The sequence below is a fragment of the Spodoptera frugiperda genome, chromosome 2, assembly GCF_023101765.2.
Source record: "Spodoptera frugiperda isolate SF20-4 chromosome 2, AGI-APGP_CSIRO_Sfru_2.0, whole genome shotgun sequence".
NCBI classification, from domain to species: domain Eukaryota; kingdom Metazoa; phylum Arthropoda; class Insecta; order Lepidoptera; family Noctuidae; genus Spodoptera; species Spodoptera frugiperda.
In genome coordinates, this window is record NC_064213.1 from 966,624 (window position 1) to 981,410 (window position 14,787).

Genomic DNA, 14,787 nt, shown 5'->3' on the forward strand with positions numbered 1-14,787 from the left:
AAGGCAAATCCTCCGCTAACGTCAGTCACCGGTGACCATCACGGCGTTCAATGTGTTAAACCACTCCTCAACAATTGTTTTTGGACAAAATCGTTACCATGGAATTGTTTAAGTAATCATTAATTCCATATTTAAGACAGCGATGTTATAAGTTCCATAATTAAGAGGTCGAGTCTTTGTACGATCCCGAAATCGAAACCAGAAGCCCGAGTGCCGAACCGGGGCTTCTGGTGTAATAAGTAATTGTGATCACTCAAGCATCGAGGCAGTCAATGAACTTATTGAATTTGGTCGCACCTCCTAATCCCTGTTATGCTACTATTACGCATGATTGTGTTTGTTTACAATTATAATTTTCTTTTCATACCTATATAGATCATTTTTAAATTCTTAACAAATGTGTTCATGTGAATCGGACAATATTAAAAAAGAAACAAAATGTTTTGTGGTTTATGGTTGATCCTAAACTATTTTAACAAAAAATATTGAAATGAGCCATATTACTCACACTTTAGATATGTACGGTATCTAAAGTGTGAGTAATATCTAGTGCTATTCTATTTTTTTATTTCTCGATTTTGGCAGAAAACAAATCTATTTATTAACATTAATTTTCGGCATACAACACAACCACACCCATTTTTGCTTGTAAGCCCAGGTACCTGTTCACAAAACCTTGTAATCAAAAGTTAAACTTATTAAAACCATAAAATGTATCCATTTACGACTTTTTAAATATCATGATTACGAACAATGTGGTGATCAGGGGTGCTTGGCGTGAGTGGACTTTACATGTTACCTTCGATTAGGTATATTAGTTTACAATTGCTTGTAAATCTTACAATGAACACATGCAGTGGGCGTGGAGGTGTGGACATCGGTGCGTGGACAAAAGCGATAATGTCAATTGCATCCATACTGTGACCATTGATTAGATTAAACTAAGATTAGTATCACTTTGGTTAAGGGCGTGACATAATGATACTAATCTTTAAGTTATTTATACAACGCTTGCGTTGTGTTTCGTTTTGTGAGTGAGGTTACTGGAGGCTCAATTACCCACCTTCTCAATCTTCCTAATCCTCGGTGATTGGGAAGATTGATTGAAGATTGAGGTTAGGAATTTAAATTCCTAACCTCCAAAAGACTGGCAACGCACTTGTAACGCCTCTGGAGTTTCAACTGTCCATGGGCGGCGGCGATTGCTTACCATCAGTTGATTCGTCTGCTCGTTTACCGGCTTATACCATAAAAAAGTTATGTTTTAACTAAAAGAGACGTAAAGTAGTTCTATGTTTGTATAATATTTGTGAAATAAATGTTAGGTCTTATGATATCAGAAGGGTGAAGTGTGATTTGATTATCTATCTATATCTTGATAGGTGGCAATTGATAGTTAAATCCAATCAGTATTGTAGGGCTCACATACGCGCGTTACTTTAATACAGTCTTGAATATTTATGTAGGGATCCTTGTGGCGATCAATGGGTAACTACGTGAGCAAATTGTAAATATCCCTATTTATCGAGGTAGCAACATTGGTAAGGTGTTTCTATGCAGACAGATGACATTGTGTGACTAGACAATAGATCGACTGAATTATCATTTATTCTTATTATCAAATAATTACTCCCTGCTCTCCCCGAATCCCCATCAAAATTTTAAATTTTTATCTCCCAAAATGTTGGTAACGCACTTGTAACGTCTCTGGTGTTGCGGGTGCCCATAGGTGGCGCCGATTACTTACCATCAGGTGATCCGTTAAATTGTGAATATATGATTTATACATGTATAATATATGATCCCATGCTTATGGATATCATATGTCATTTCAATATAAATCTTCATTACACTTCTCTCGGCACAAGTAATGAGTGTCGATGTTATCTCGTGCACAAGAAATTGACTTAAGAGAACACCTAAGTGTTAGTCCGAAACAATTAAACCGCATGCAAGATCCGTTACATTGAACGAGTTTAATTGAGGTCAAATAAAGTCAGAGGCATCTTATAACGACTGCCAAATAAATCAATATTCATTTTAAAAAAACAAAATTAAAAAAGTATAAACTAATTCGTTTATTAAATTCAAATTAAAAGAAGTATGACAGCGGCCATCTTTTTTTTCCAAATTCGAATTTGAAATATGGCGGTAAAAAGTGACGTTTAGTTGTAATATTTTTTGTTCCATCGTGCGTCCATTGTGGATGCGGCTTTACCTAGTGTATTACTAACGTAGTGGGGACAATATAGGAAGCTGACGCGCTTCACCCAACACAATCGGACGCCACCGTCGCCGGCTCGCAGGCAACATGTCAAAACTACTACTTTTAGTACTCACCGCTGTTTACGCGGAAGCCTGCTATTGGAACGCCCCGTGCCCTTATCAGCTGTTTGGATCCAAAACACCATATGACACGGTTCGAGGTGATATCAGGGACTACGCGACTCCAGCAAGTAAGTCCATTTCTAGATTATAAAGCCTTCTAGATTTGTCATCAGGTTAGTAGGACCCATAAATCGCTGCACAACAACATTGCACCCAAATATTAATAGGAGAAAGTATAAAATTTATTTAATTTTATATGCAAATCGCAATTAATTTTAGTTGTTTGTTTTGATGTTTTTATTAATGAATCTGAATAATGATTATTTATGAATGGATGGTTGCCCACTGACCTATGATAATTTATTTAATCTAGATATAAATATAGTAGCTCTTTTTGCATACTTAATAAGTTGTCACTAATTTATGATATAAACAGAGTCATAATTCTTATTGGAATTTTATGAAGTCGTAAAAAGAAAAACAATAATACGTGATAATTTTTTTATTGTCTCTTAAACTAGGAAGTTAGAGTTATCACCATATTACATTATGTACTATAATATGGGTATTACATTACTATAACTTGGGACTTATAACAAACACATTTGGTAAAATGTACATACGAAAAGAGGTTATTTTTTTTGCATATTATTATTATTCAGTGATGAAATAGTAATTAGTACTAGCCCTAGATTAAATGCCTATGAGTTTTTTTATATTAACTATTAGCCCTTAAGTGCTCATGTTTATAATTGGCACAATCTAATAGGTCAACTCTGACGTTTGTCAGTCTTATTATAACTTTTGTGAGACATGCTAATTAATTATTATATTATCGGCTTACTCACGTAACTGTGAATATGAACCTCTAGCATGGCTTGAACCGGAGCTGCGGACTACCTAGTGGGTTTACCAGGGCTCCGGTTCGAAAAGCAGGAGTAGGAACGGGGTGGTTTTTAGTCAGTAAGAGTCAGACACTCCCTCTCTCCTCGCCCAAGGCGAGAAAAGCCATTAGATGATTTTCCCCCTTAAAAAAAAGCTTGGCTTGAAACCGCCATTACACTTTCAAATCTTCAGGTTGGGCATTGTAATGATGTTACGTGTCAGTTGTCCGTTTTCATACCAATCGTAATTAATATTCTTAATAGTCGACTATTTTAATTGATTTTGTATAAGTACCTATATTTTTTTTATGAAAATTAAAAGATAGAATATCAAAATAGATCGATCTTTGATATTGTGTATAATGTCTAATTAATCTTCCAAAAACCTTTGTGTCTTGATGTCATTGATTCGTCAATACTTTTCGGAAGTTCTTGAGATATTGTTATATTTTCTAATCCAGTTATTACAATGATGTTATTATTTTTACTCGATATGACTAAGGATTCGGTCATAAAGGGCAACCGATAATAACAACTGTCGGAGGTGACTCCTTAGATTGTGCGGTTTATAAGTTATGTCATAGAATGCAAAAACTCGATACTAAACAATAGACAATGCGGAATTCTCACGACATAATTGTCATTTACACACAATACTTATTTTTATGTCCAATTTCATAATAACGAGAACTATTTATTAAGTCATCAAGATCATACAAGTTTTGATCAACATTAGAAATATTTGCATAAGTAGACTTAAGACAGGAGAAAACTCTACATTTCTTATTTTTCAAAATGTTGTCCCATATTAGCACATGGCATTATGTGCCATAATGTGCAAGTGCACCGCTGGCTACTCCTTCGGGGATAAAAGGCGTGACATTACATCATTGTCCCACACTAGAATTTTCTCCTGTGTCGTGGGTGCATTTACAAACATATAATTTCACATTCACATGACATCCAGACCGGAAATGTTTCATGCGGGAATCGAACCCACGACACGTTGCACAGCAGCTAGTGGCCTATAACCACCGCGGCCCAAAATCCGTAACTATTAAAACGCAGTTGAAGAACTAAACTTTTATTATCACAACGCAAGCGTTGTTTCACGTCAATTTTCTGTGAGGCCGTGGTATCACTACGGTCGAGTAGGTCCATTTGTTCCGAAGCATGGCTCCCCCATACTTAATTGATTAGTTTTTATACTATGTACATATAATTTCAACCACACCTTACAGAGACCATTATTTCCAAGAATAGTTCATCACAAGAAAAGTACATTAATTCTTGATAAATATATTTTTTACTAGCTTCCGCCCGCGACTCCGTCCGCGCGGATGTCGGTCTTCGCGTGGAAGTTTTATTTCTCCATTTTGAGTAACTCTGACAATGACATCTTATAAATATCTGTTGGACCCAAATACGGCGAGGCCCATAATAATTAAGGAGATCCCTCTATTGAGCTACTGCTGTTGAGCTCGCGTTCTGTAGAATAAAACTGAAAAATAAGGATTTTTTTCTACGTATTTTTCCAGGATAAAGAGTATCCCATTTTATGCTCAGGATAGTAAGATATAATTATACCAAGTGTCATCGAAATCGAACCGTTAGTTTTCATGTGATGCCTGAACATACAGACAGACAGACAGACAAAAAAAAAAAATTTAATCACATATTTAGGTTTGGTATCGATCCAGTAACACCCCTTGCTATTTATTCTTTCAATATTTTCAATGTACAGAATTGAACCTTCTACAGATTTTATTATAATATTTTTGATTTTCCACGACAGTACCGAAGCGCTCGGCCCATACCCAACCAAATGAGTGTAACGAAACCATAGCGCGATCTATTTCGATCCCAACGCCAAAGACAACTCGGATTATTGATCTATACTCCGTTCGGACATTTTCTTTGTACTAAAAGTTTAATTATATTGATATTATTTTTTTCATACCTTTTTACTATTTATTTACTTTTTTCGATGAATTAAAACAATAACATGAACCGAAGTCGTGTAACGATCGACATAGAATTATTTATAAATAATTTATTTCTTATTTTTATTTTTTGATTTTTGAAATAAAAATATATCTATGTCCTTTCTAAGGTTCTAAACTATATCTGTACCAAATTTCAACCAAATCCGTCAAATAGTTGCGGAGATTAATGGTATAAGCATAGAATGTTCGACGTGATTCTTTAATTTGACATAACTTTTTTATTTATGAACCGATTGACATGAAACAAACACTAAATGTAAATTTAAGCATCCCACAATATATTCGTGAAAACCGCATCCAACTCGGATCAGCCGTTTCTGAGATTAGCGCGCACAGACGAACAGACAAACAGACAAACAGACAAACAGACAAACAGACAAACAGACAAACAGACAAAAAAAAAGTTAATTACATTTTTGGGTTCGACATCGACATAACAATAACCCCTGCTATTTTTTTTATTTTTATTTTCAATGTACAGACAGCACTTTTCTACGATTTTATTATATGTATAGATCATGTACATATGTGGTGCTAGTTAACTATATATGATAGTATCTCTATGTACATATTGTGGTTTACTTAGAACATGTGGTCAGGGAAAACCCCGATCAAATATTGTCCATAACTTCATACGTATTTTTAAAAGTGTTTGTAGGGAAGTTGTTATAGTACACATATTTCATTGGTTCTATTGAAACAGGGGTAGGGCGTTAGATAAAGTCACACATATATATATATATTTGGAAAAACAAAACACAAATCCATACATTGGTATATTTGTTAGCAAAAATTACTGAATTTAATACCTTTTTTTGAAGGGAGAAAATCACACAATGACTTTTCCCGCCGCAGGTGAGGCGAGAGGGAGGGTCAGACTCTTACTCACTAAAAACCACCCCGTTCCTACCCTTGTTTTTAGAGGCGGAGCCCCGGTAGTACGGCGTGATATCTTAGTAACAATTACCGTCAGTCTTACATACATATAAAGACTCGTTCGTATAGAGAATAATTAAGACGCCTTTTATCTCAATCTTATCTCAATAATTTTACGGAATAAGGAGCTGTTACTTGAGACAAGCATTCTAAATTAGACGCATGCAGTAAGTTAGTATTTAATGTATCCATGCGTAACATGTTGATTAAGACAATTGTCTAGATGACACGGGTAGACTGGATCAAGTTATTATGTTACACGCATTTATTCTTGTTACCACTTATTGCCACATATCTGCTATAGAGATAAGGCAACTTAAATATATTGCTTTGGAGATCTTTCTTACACTCTCATCTTATTCATACAAGTAGTTCACACAAGTTATATTATAGCTTCACAGTGACACTTTCATCTTTTGTGGTTTTCAATATTTTGTAGTAAATAGATTGTACACAAAATAGACAAATGTAACAGGTACGTTTTTTGTTCTTCCCTCTAAAGAAACTGAGAAACTGTAGAATAATTACGTGGACACTTAGTTTAACATTTGTCAGTAAATGCTAAGCTATTGTGATGATAAATGATGGAGTAACAAAAAACTCCGTTCAAGTACATTACATAAAGGCATTTTTTCGAAGTATTTAATGAACTGAATGACGCTATTTGTATATAAGGACTGTGTACGTTACGTTTTTTTTCGGTAATATTTCCATAAAATATTTTTTTCATTGACATGTAAATAAAAACATCTGTATATGGCTAATTTGAGCGTTTCGCAGTACTATGCGGTTTTCCTGTTCGATTTTGAGAATAAATTTTCCAACGATAGCTATAATTGTAGATTTGCTTGAATTGTGTTTATAACTTTTATGTAATTTGATCATTCGGATGTAAAAACGTGTGAGTAAATATAGTGCACACAAACTTGTGAAATTCCATATTTTTTGCAATGGTTTACTTCTATATAGTAAGTGAAGATCATTTTGTTTTTCAAATACCACACTTTGTTAAGGGATCAATTTATTTATATTTCCACTTTAAACTATACCTAGAACTTATACGCAAACGTAATTATAAATATATTTTGAAATTTTTCAATCATCAAACCTGAAAGTAAAGGTGATCGCTTGAGCCTAAACATTTGAAACTGTAGCTTTCTTTGTAATAATGTCCCGTAATAAGTTACGTACCATACGTAACTATATGTACAACTTCAAAATACTTTTGTTATTTAAATATGACAACCTATAACTTTCATCGTCGTATACCTATGTTTACAAATACATAATTTGTGGTTCGTATAATTATTTTCCATTTGACATAAGAAACAGAGTAGTAACCTACAATACCTATTTGTTTTTGTTTCAACCTTCAAACATGTTTACAGTTCATGTTTACAGTTAGTTACTGTAAGCATGACATAATTATGTCCGGAGCTGCAGACTACCTAGCGGGTTACCGGGGGCTCCGGCTCGAAAAGCAGGAGTAGGAACGGGGTGGTTTTTAGTCAGTAAGAGTCTGACACTCTCTCTCGGGAGTTCCCCCCTCAGAAAAAGCATGCATCACTAGCGCTAAAGGTTATAAAAATAGTCAAATGAGTTAAGACTGCAGACTTTATGTCAGTAATCTAAACTCTTTAATGTATGAATGCGTGCGGTAATTATGGAGTGAGTCATACATAGCATGTATTATGTTAGTTCAGCTAATGTTTATTTGTTTTGCTAATACATGATCTATGATCATGAGTCGGCTGCGGTCTAGTGATGTAATTAGTTTTTCTTATTTATAAGTAGGTACTCTGACTGCCTCGTTGGCCGCAAGTGCGTTGCAAGTGTGACCTCGGAGAGTCTTGAGTTCGATTCCCGGGTTAATTTCTCAGCAGTAGCACGGAATCTAGAATTGTGCCCAGTATATGACAATAGGTACACCCTCTTTTATCTGAAAAATGGTTGTACATTGAACAGTGGCATTACATGCCATAATGTGCACCTCTGCTTACCCCTTCAGGAATAAAACGCGTGTCGATACTACGTAGTTCTTTGGATCTATGGGACTTTGAAATACGTCAAGCTTTTTTTAATTTTTTTCTTATCATCATCATTTCCTCTATACAATATAGACCTCTAAAATCATCAGCTTTATTCTTTAAGTTCTTTATTATTGTATTCTAGATTGCCAAGCAGTATCAATATGGACGCTGAACCGCCATGGCAACAGGAACCCTGGCACCAGTGTGACCCTGGGCATGAAGGAGGTCGTAAGCCTCAAAGACGAGATCATCGCCAGCTTTGAAGCTGGTAACAGTCAGCTATGTGCACAGGTACACCCTATTCTAGTCTTTTTTTTTTTTTTTATGAAACATGCCGGTAATCGAGCAGACGTATTACCTGATGGTAAGCAATCGCCGCCGCCCATGGACACTTGAAACACCAGAGGCTTTACAAGTGCGTTACCGGCTTTTTGGGAGTTAGGAATTTAAGGGTTGTTGTTCGGGAATGGTGATGGGGAAGATTGGGAAGGGGGAATTGGGCCTCCGGTAACCTCACTCACACAACGAAACACAACGCAAGCGATGTTTCACGTCGGTTTTCTGTGAGCCCGTGGTATCACTCCGGTCGAGCCGGCCCATTCGTGCCGAAGCATGGCTCTCCCACACTTCTCTCCCACGTCTTATCGGTTATAGTGTAAACAGGGTCGCTGCTCATGATGAAGAGTCCCTCTGTGACTTGAAACTTGTAGATAATTTTCTCTAGATATTTATAAATCAAATCAAATCACTTTAATGCATCCATAGTGTACAGTGTGGTCCACAATTTTATACGGAATATATTCCAACTATGGGACATTTTACGCACCGCAAAAATACTTAATCTACTTACATAGTAATTGGTAATATTGTTTTAAATATTATTCAAAGAATTATAATTATAATATTTAAAGGTAACATTTTTATTGAAGAGAAATATATTCACTTTATAGGTTGGTGACATTAATTAAGACTATCAAAAAATCTTACGTGAATAAATCGTGATTTTTACTTAACCTAATAAAACAATATAATCACGTCATTCCAGGACATTGAAGACTTCAAAAAATGGAGCTGGAACAACACTCTGGACACAACCACCTCGTACCTCACGGGAGTTGGTTACGAGGAGTTGTACGACATCGGCAAGAGGATCAGGCAGAAGTACTCTCACCTGATGACTGGAGCCGCTGATCGTTTCCACTTCAGACCTACCAACGAGCAGAGGACCATTACCAGCTGTGCTGCCTTCGTCCACGGCCTTACTGATGGCATCGGTCTGAATGTCACCGTGGAAGCTGTCAAATCTAGGGATGATGTTATTAGAGTAAGTCAAGATATATGTTCATTTCTAATCTTGATCTTGTAGCTTAGAATCTAAAGAAAAACTCTTTACGATAGTTTTGAATCCACTACATAAATATTTAGTCTATCTACTCTCGATCTGTAGTTCTTAGTAAGCTTTTGTGGGAAGCAAATAAATACCTACATTGATGAAATTATAATCTACAATTACTGTAATTCAAATAAACATTTAAATCAAGCTAAAACAGGTTTATGGTATAAGCCGGTAAACCATCATACGGATCACCTGATGGTAAGCAATAGCCGCCGCCCATGGACACCTGAAACACCAGAGGCGTTCCAAGTGCGTTATCAGCCTTTTGGGGTTTAGGAATTTAAGGGTTGTTGGGGAATCGGGCTTAGGAAGATTGGGACGGGGTAATTGGGCCTCCGGTAACTTCACTCACTCACCGAAATACAACGCAAGCATTGTTTCACGTCAATTTTCTGTGAGGCCGTGGTATCACTCCGGTCGAGCCGACCATTCGTGCCGAAGGATGGCACACACAGCTATTAATAATTTTAAAAAGTTCATATTAATTATCTATTAGGTCCATCAGTAGTATTCTAGTAGCATGGAGCATTGAACTGGGCATAGTGCCAAATATAATGAATATTTTTCTTAAACATTTTCTTGTAATTTTGCAGCCGTACGAGAACTGCAATCGCTATCAGCAAGAAGTGAAAGGTGGACCAACTCTCACTTATCAACTGGATTCATATTTTACATCACCCAAATATGTTGCTGTAAGTTTTATATTATTCTATTAACACATATTATCTTTATTATTACCTAAGTTTTTCTACGCCTGGAGGATTGAAAAAGTTTCTCTTGAAAAATCATTGTCTTGACAAAAGTCTGTTGCTTAGAAACTGACCACAAAGAAAGTGATTTCGGTGCTATTATTTGGTTGTCCGTTATGCTTAAATCTATTTTATAACAAGGTTTTCCTTTTCTAGATCCAAAACGCAGTCCAGTACCGTCTCGGCCTGACCTCGAAGCTGAACTCCTCAGACCTGTTCTCCATCTACGAACTGTGCCGGTTTTACCGCTCTTGGGGTGCCACCCTGAAGTCTCCGTGGTGCTCAGTCTTCACTGATGAAGATCTGGTCGTCATGGAGTACTATGATGACGTCAGGCATTATTATAGGAACGGATATGGGTCTTGGGTGAGTAGTATGGGCATCGATGTGGTAGTAAAGTGATGTTAAGTAGACACAGCGATTGTTTGACTATATGGTCCTGAATGCTAGCAATGCCAAGCCCAAGTCAAACTTTATAAGGATTAAAAGTATAAACAATAAGATTTTGTTACTTTGTACTCGGCAACGGGATCTCATTCCGCCCCAAATGCGAGCAGCCTTTTTAAAGTACAATTACCTTTAAAAATCCAGTTAAATAATATCCCAAAAAGTACTATACCACCAGAAGCACTTGGAACTTCACAAGTCAACAAGGTTTCTTTTACAAATATTTGCTCCACACGCATTTGAGTAAAGACGCGCACAGAAACACGCATGGTACAGCCACTTATGGGGCATTCGAGCTGTCAATATTTGTTCATACGGGATTTTAATACTGGTCTAACTGTACCATGTTGACAATGGTGCTCTGAGTTTTTTGTACTTTCGTCGTACTGTTTATTAATAAGACAGTGTTTCGTCATATCATCATCTAAACTTGAATACTATAGATTAAGAAAACTCAAAAGACCCTTTACCCAATTTTAGACCTTATTAACAACAGTCTCATTAGTGACCAACAAAAAATTGTTTACAAGAATTTTCTCCTTTCACAGGTCAATGAGAACCTCGGTCGTCTACCACTGAAGGATCTATACGACACCTTCTTGAGTACTGTCGAGGGTGGTGGAAGGAAGGTCACCGGTTACTTCACCCACGACACGATGATGGAGATGGTGTTCTGTGCCCTGGGACTGTACAAGGACGATCCTCCACTACAGGCCCTGTTGATGGACGGCGAGAGATCCTGGAGGACCAGCTACATTGGAGCCTTCTCCGTCAATTTGGTTGCTGTGTTGAACAGGTAATATACTTATTTGATAGAATTCTTTCTCTGTCTCTTTCCATTTTTTTTTCTTTATATAAACGTAGCCCCACACTAGGATTTTCTCCTGTGTCGTGGGTGCGTTTACAAACATACAAGTTCACATACACATGACAAACAGACCCGAAACAACAATTTGTGGATCACACAAAGAGTTGCTCCGTGCGGGAATCGAACCCGCTACCCGTTGCGCGGCAGCCAGTTGCCCAGCCACCGCACCAACCGTGCAGTCATTCCATAATAGATTTTCATTGAAAATGAGTCGATTAGGTTGGCAACTGCAAAAGAAAATTCGTATTAATTTACCAAGACCAACTGTCCCTGCTGGAGAGACCGAATTAACTCAACATAAATAATCTTGACATTACCATCAGATGTGAGAGTTGTTCATTTCGTATTAGTGTTCAGCAAATGTGAACTAAAAGCATTTCCAGCATTATAAATAGAGTACGCCTACGTGTTACCTGGATAGGCAGATGGGAAGGTCAATGTACAATTTATCTGGATTCTATGTCTTCAATCTTTTTGCTCGGGTTGAAACTTTTTTCATCAAAATCTTAGGTATATTTTCGTCTGCGTTTAAATTATTGAATGTTTTGTGATTGTTAGCAGCAAAAAGCATTATCATGCAAATGTTATGGAATTTACCTTGTTATTCACAAACTATTTGTGAGGTAGTGTGTTCGGAGTTAATTTAACATTCATTCTATGAAACTGTGGAAAGATAATAACTAGCAATAAGCAGACAGCCATTTTAACGGACTTGGTTTGTCTATTCCCTGAGTTAGATTATTTCCACTATCATGAGATAATTTGAATACCTTTTCATATACATATTTTTTTATATATCTGCAAGAGTTACATCGTAAAATCTAATCACAATTTTATTGTTGCTGCCAATTCATTTAATCTAATCAGGCACATACGTTCACACGCGGTCTCCACTCACAGTAGGTATTAGAATTGTCAGGCAACACCTATATGTTTACATAAAGGAGCTCTTTTCTTCACAAGTATTTTGTTATCAAACATGTTTCTATTGTTTAAAATATGCTATAATTATATACTCTTTCACTTTATTTTTATAATATATTTATAACTAGTTTCTGCCAACGGCTTAGTCTGCGGTTTCGCGGGATTTAAAGTATCCTGTGTTATTCCAGACGATAATCTACCCCTGTTCTAAATTTCATTCCGATTCCTTCAGTCCTTTTGATGTGATTGAGCAATAAACAAACACACAAACTCATAAACATTCGCATTTATAATATTAGTAAGATTGTTTCCAGTAGTATAATGAATAACAGGTTTCGTTTATTCTTTGTGGAGTATTTTCTTCACTTATATTTTCGGATTTTAATCAAACATTCGATGTTAGGATAAATAGCCACAACAATGTACTTCGTACCATTACAGTTATAGAGTAATTTCACGGATTTCGTTTCTTCTAAGAAATTCCGACACTCAAATTAGTTAGAAGTCAATAAAAACGTTACTTAACCTACATTAAAATTTTCTGCTGCTTCTATTTTATGGGTGTAAAATTGTGTAATGTAGAACAACATTACACACGACTAAAAACATACCTACATTAAGATTTTTTTTTGAGGCGGGATAATCATCCAATGAATTCTCTCGTCTTGGGCTAGGCGAGAGGGAGTGTCGGACTCTTACTGACTAAAATCCACCCCGTTTCTACTCCAGCTTTCGTAGGTAGTCCGCGACTTTCAGACAACTAGGTTTTATTCTGAGCTAACTAGTCACTCAGCTCTATCTACCTTGCTGTATTTTGGTATTATTTACTTACCTAGATTCTGATTATGATATGGAAATTAGTCACCCAGTATTACTATCGATATGTCAGTCACACCCTTCGATCGACTATCGGTGGTTCAATAAATATCATTTTACAACATCTTTGCTATCTATCACACCTCTTTATACAGATTTTTGTAATCTCCACGCGTCTGTCACTCATTCCTTCTACCGTTTGTTGTGGCTTTCCTTATCGTGTGATTTGTTTATCTATAACCGTTTTACACTTCGTATTACGTTTTACAGTACTTATAAATATTACCAGATTAGTAATAAGTTGTTTTATAAGTTTATTATGATTGTCAATCAATTACGTTGGTATGGTAATCAATTATATAATTAAGACCTAAAAAGACTTTACGGTAGGTATTTTACGATAAATCTTAGGGGATAATTTTCATGTCCATTGCTATATTATAAAGGCGAAGACTTTAAACTGCAAAGAATGACGATCCCCCTTTTTCCAGCTGCACAAATAGCAATATCAACCCGGAGTACCGAGTCCAAATCTTCGTCAATGAGAAGGAGACGCCGATCTGTCCCCTGAGTGGGTGCACCTGGGCCGACTTCCAGGACAAATTCAAGCACTACTCGCAAGCCAACCTGGATTTCTGCAGCTTAACCTATGTACCTGAACAAGAGAATGAGGCCTCACCTAACAGTGCCGCGCCTACAAAAGGATTCTGGAATTATTGGTAACTCAGTGAACCAGACGATGTGGATTACGGTGTGAAAGTGCGACATAATAAAGACAAAGACTTTCTGTAACTGTGAATAATTTGTGACCAATTCCTGTTCGTAATTGATTGGCTACTATCTTCAAAACATTTTTCTAATAATACAGTGTAAACAAAAGTACCTCTTGCATTAAAAAATGTTTTCTATTGGTTGTGTAAATCAAGGAAAATTATTTTGTAGAAGACAGCATACCAACAAAGATAGCAGATATCAGTAAAAATGTGTATTTTCTTTTAAATACTGATTGCACATTGCAATTATTATCATTCTGATCATTTTTTACATTATTTTCCTTTATTAGAATTATGCAATTATGCATAGCGTAAATATTTATTGGTAGAAAGCATTGTCACCTTGAAATTGTTTCTGTATATCAGTCTAACGAATTTAATAATAATTTAGTTAGCATGTAGCGAGTGGTGTAAGATGATCTCAACGATCTGTTTGTTCTACATACAACAGTAAATATTGTTTGTTAGGCTCAGAGTTCTGAGAAATGTTGACGAAGCCCAGTTCCTCGACTTGTGTAAATAGATTTTACATGATTTTGTATTAAGATTACAAACGTTATTTATATTGTGAAATAAATATATAAGGTTTACTGTCTTTTTCTGTTTGACTACGGTGTAATAAAATAATGA

The 14,787-nt window shown here is 36.1% G+C and overlaps 1 protein-coding gene across 1 annotated transcript; it reads left to right on the top strand.

Annotated features, from left to right (window-relative positions):
• The first annotated feature begins 2,256 nt into the window (after positions 1 to 2,256).
• LOC118269393 (multiple inositol polyphosphate phosphatase 1) lies at positions 2,257 to 14,752 on the top strand. The gene is made up of 7 exons (XM_035584500.2): positions 2,257 to 2,456; positions 8,327 to 8,475; positions 9,230 to 9,508; positions 10,174 to 10,272; positions 10,486 to 10,695; positions 11,325 to 11,572; positions 13,876 to 14,752. The coding sequence occupies exons 1-7, from the start codon at positions 2,312 to 2,314 to the stop codon at positions 14,105 to 14,107; spliced, it is 1,362 nt and encodes a 453-aa protein (XP_035440393.2). The 5' UTR covers positions 2,257 to 2,311; the 3' UTR covers positions 14,108 to 14,752.
• Positions 14,753 to 14,787: the final 35 nt, after the last annotated feature.

Coding starts and splice junctions, on each gene's coding strand:
- LOC118269393 (XM_035584500.2), top strand. CDS start 2,312: ATGTCAAAACTACTACTTTTAGTACTCACCGCTGTTTACGCGGAAGCC. Junction 8,476..9,229: donor ACAGTCAGCTATGTGCACAG/GTACACCCTATT, acceptor ACGTCATTCCAG/GACATTGAAGACTTCAAAAA. Junction 10,696..11,324: donor GGAACGGATATGGGTCTTGG/GTGAGTAGTATG, acceptor CTCCTTTCACAG/GTCAATGAGAACCTCGGTCG.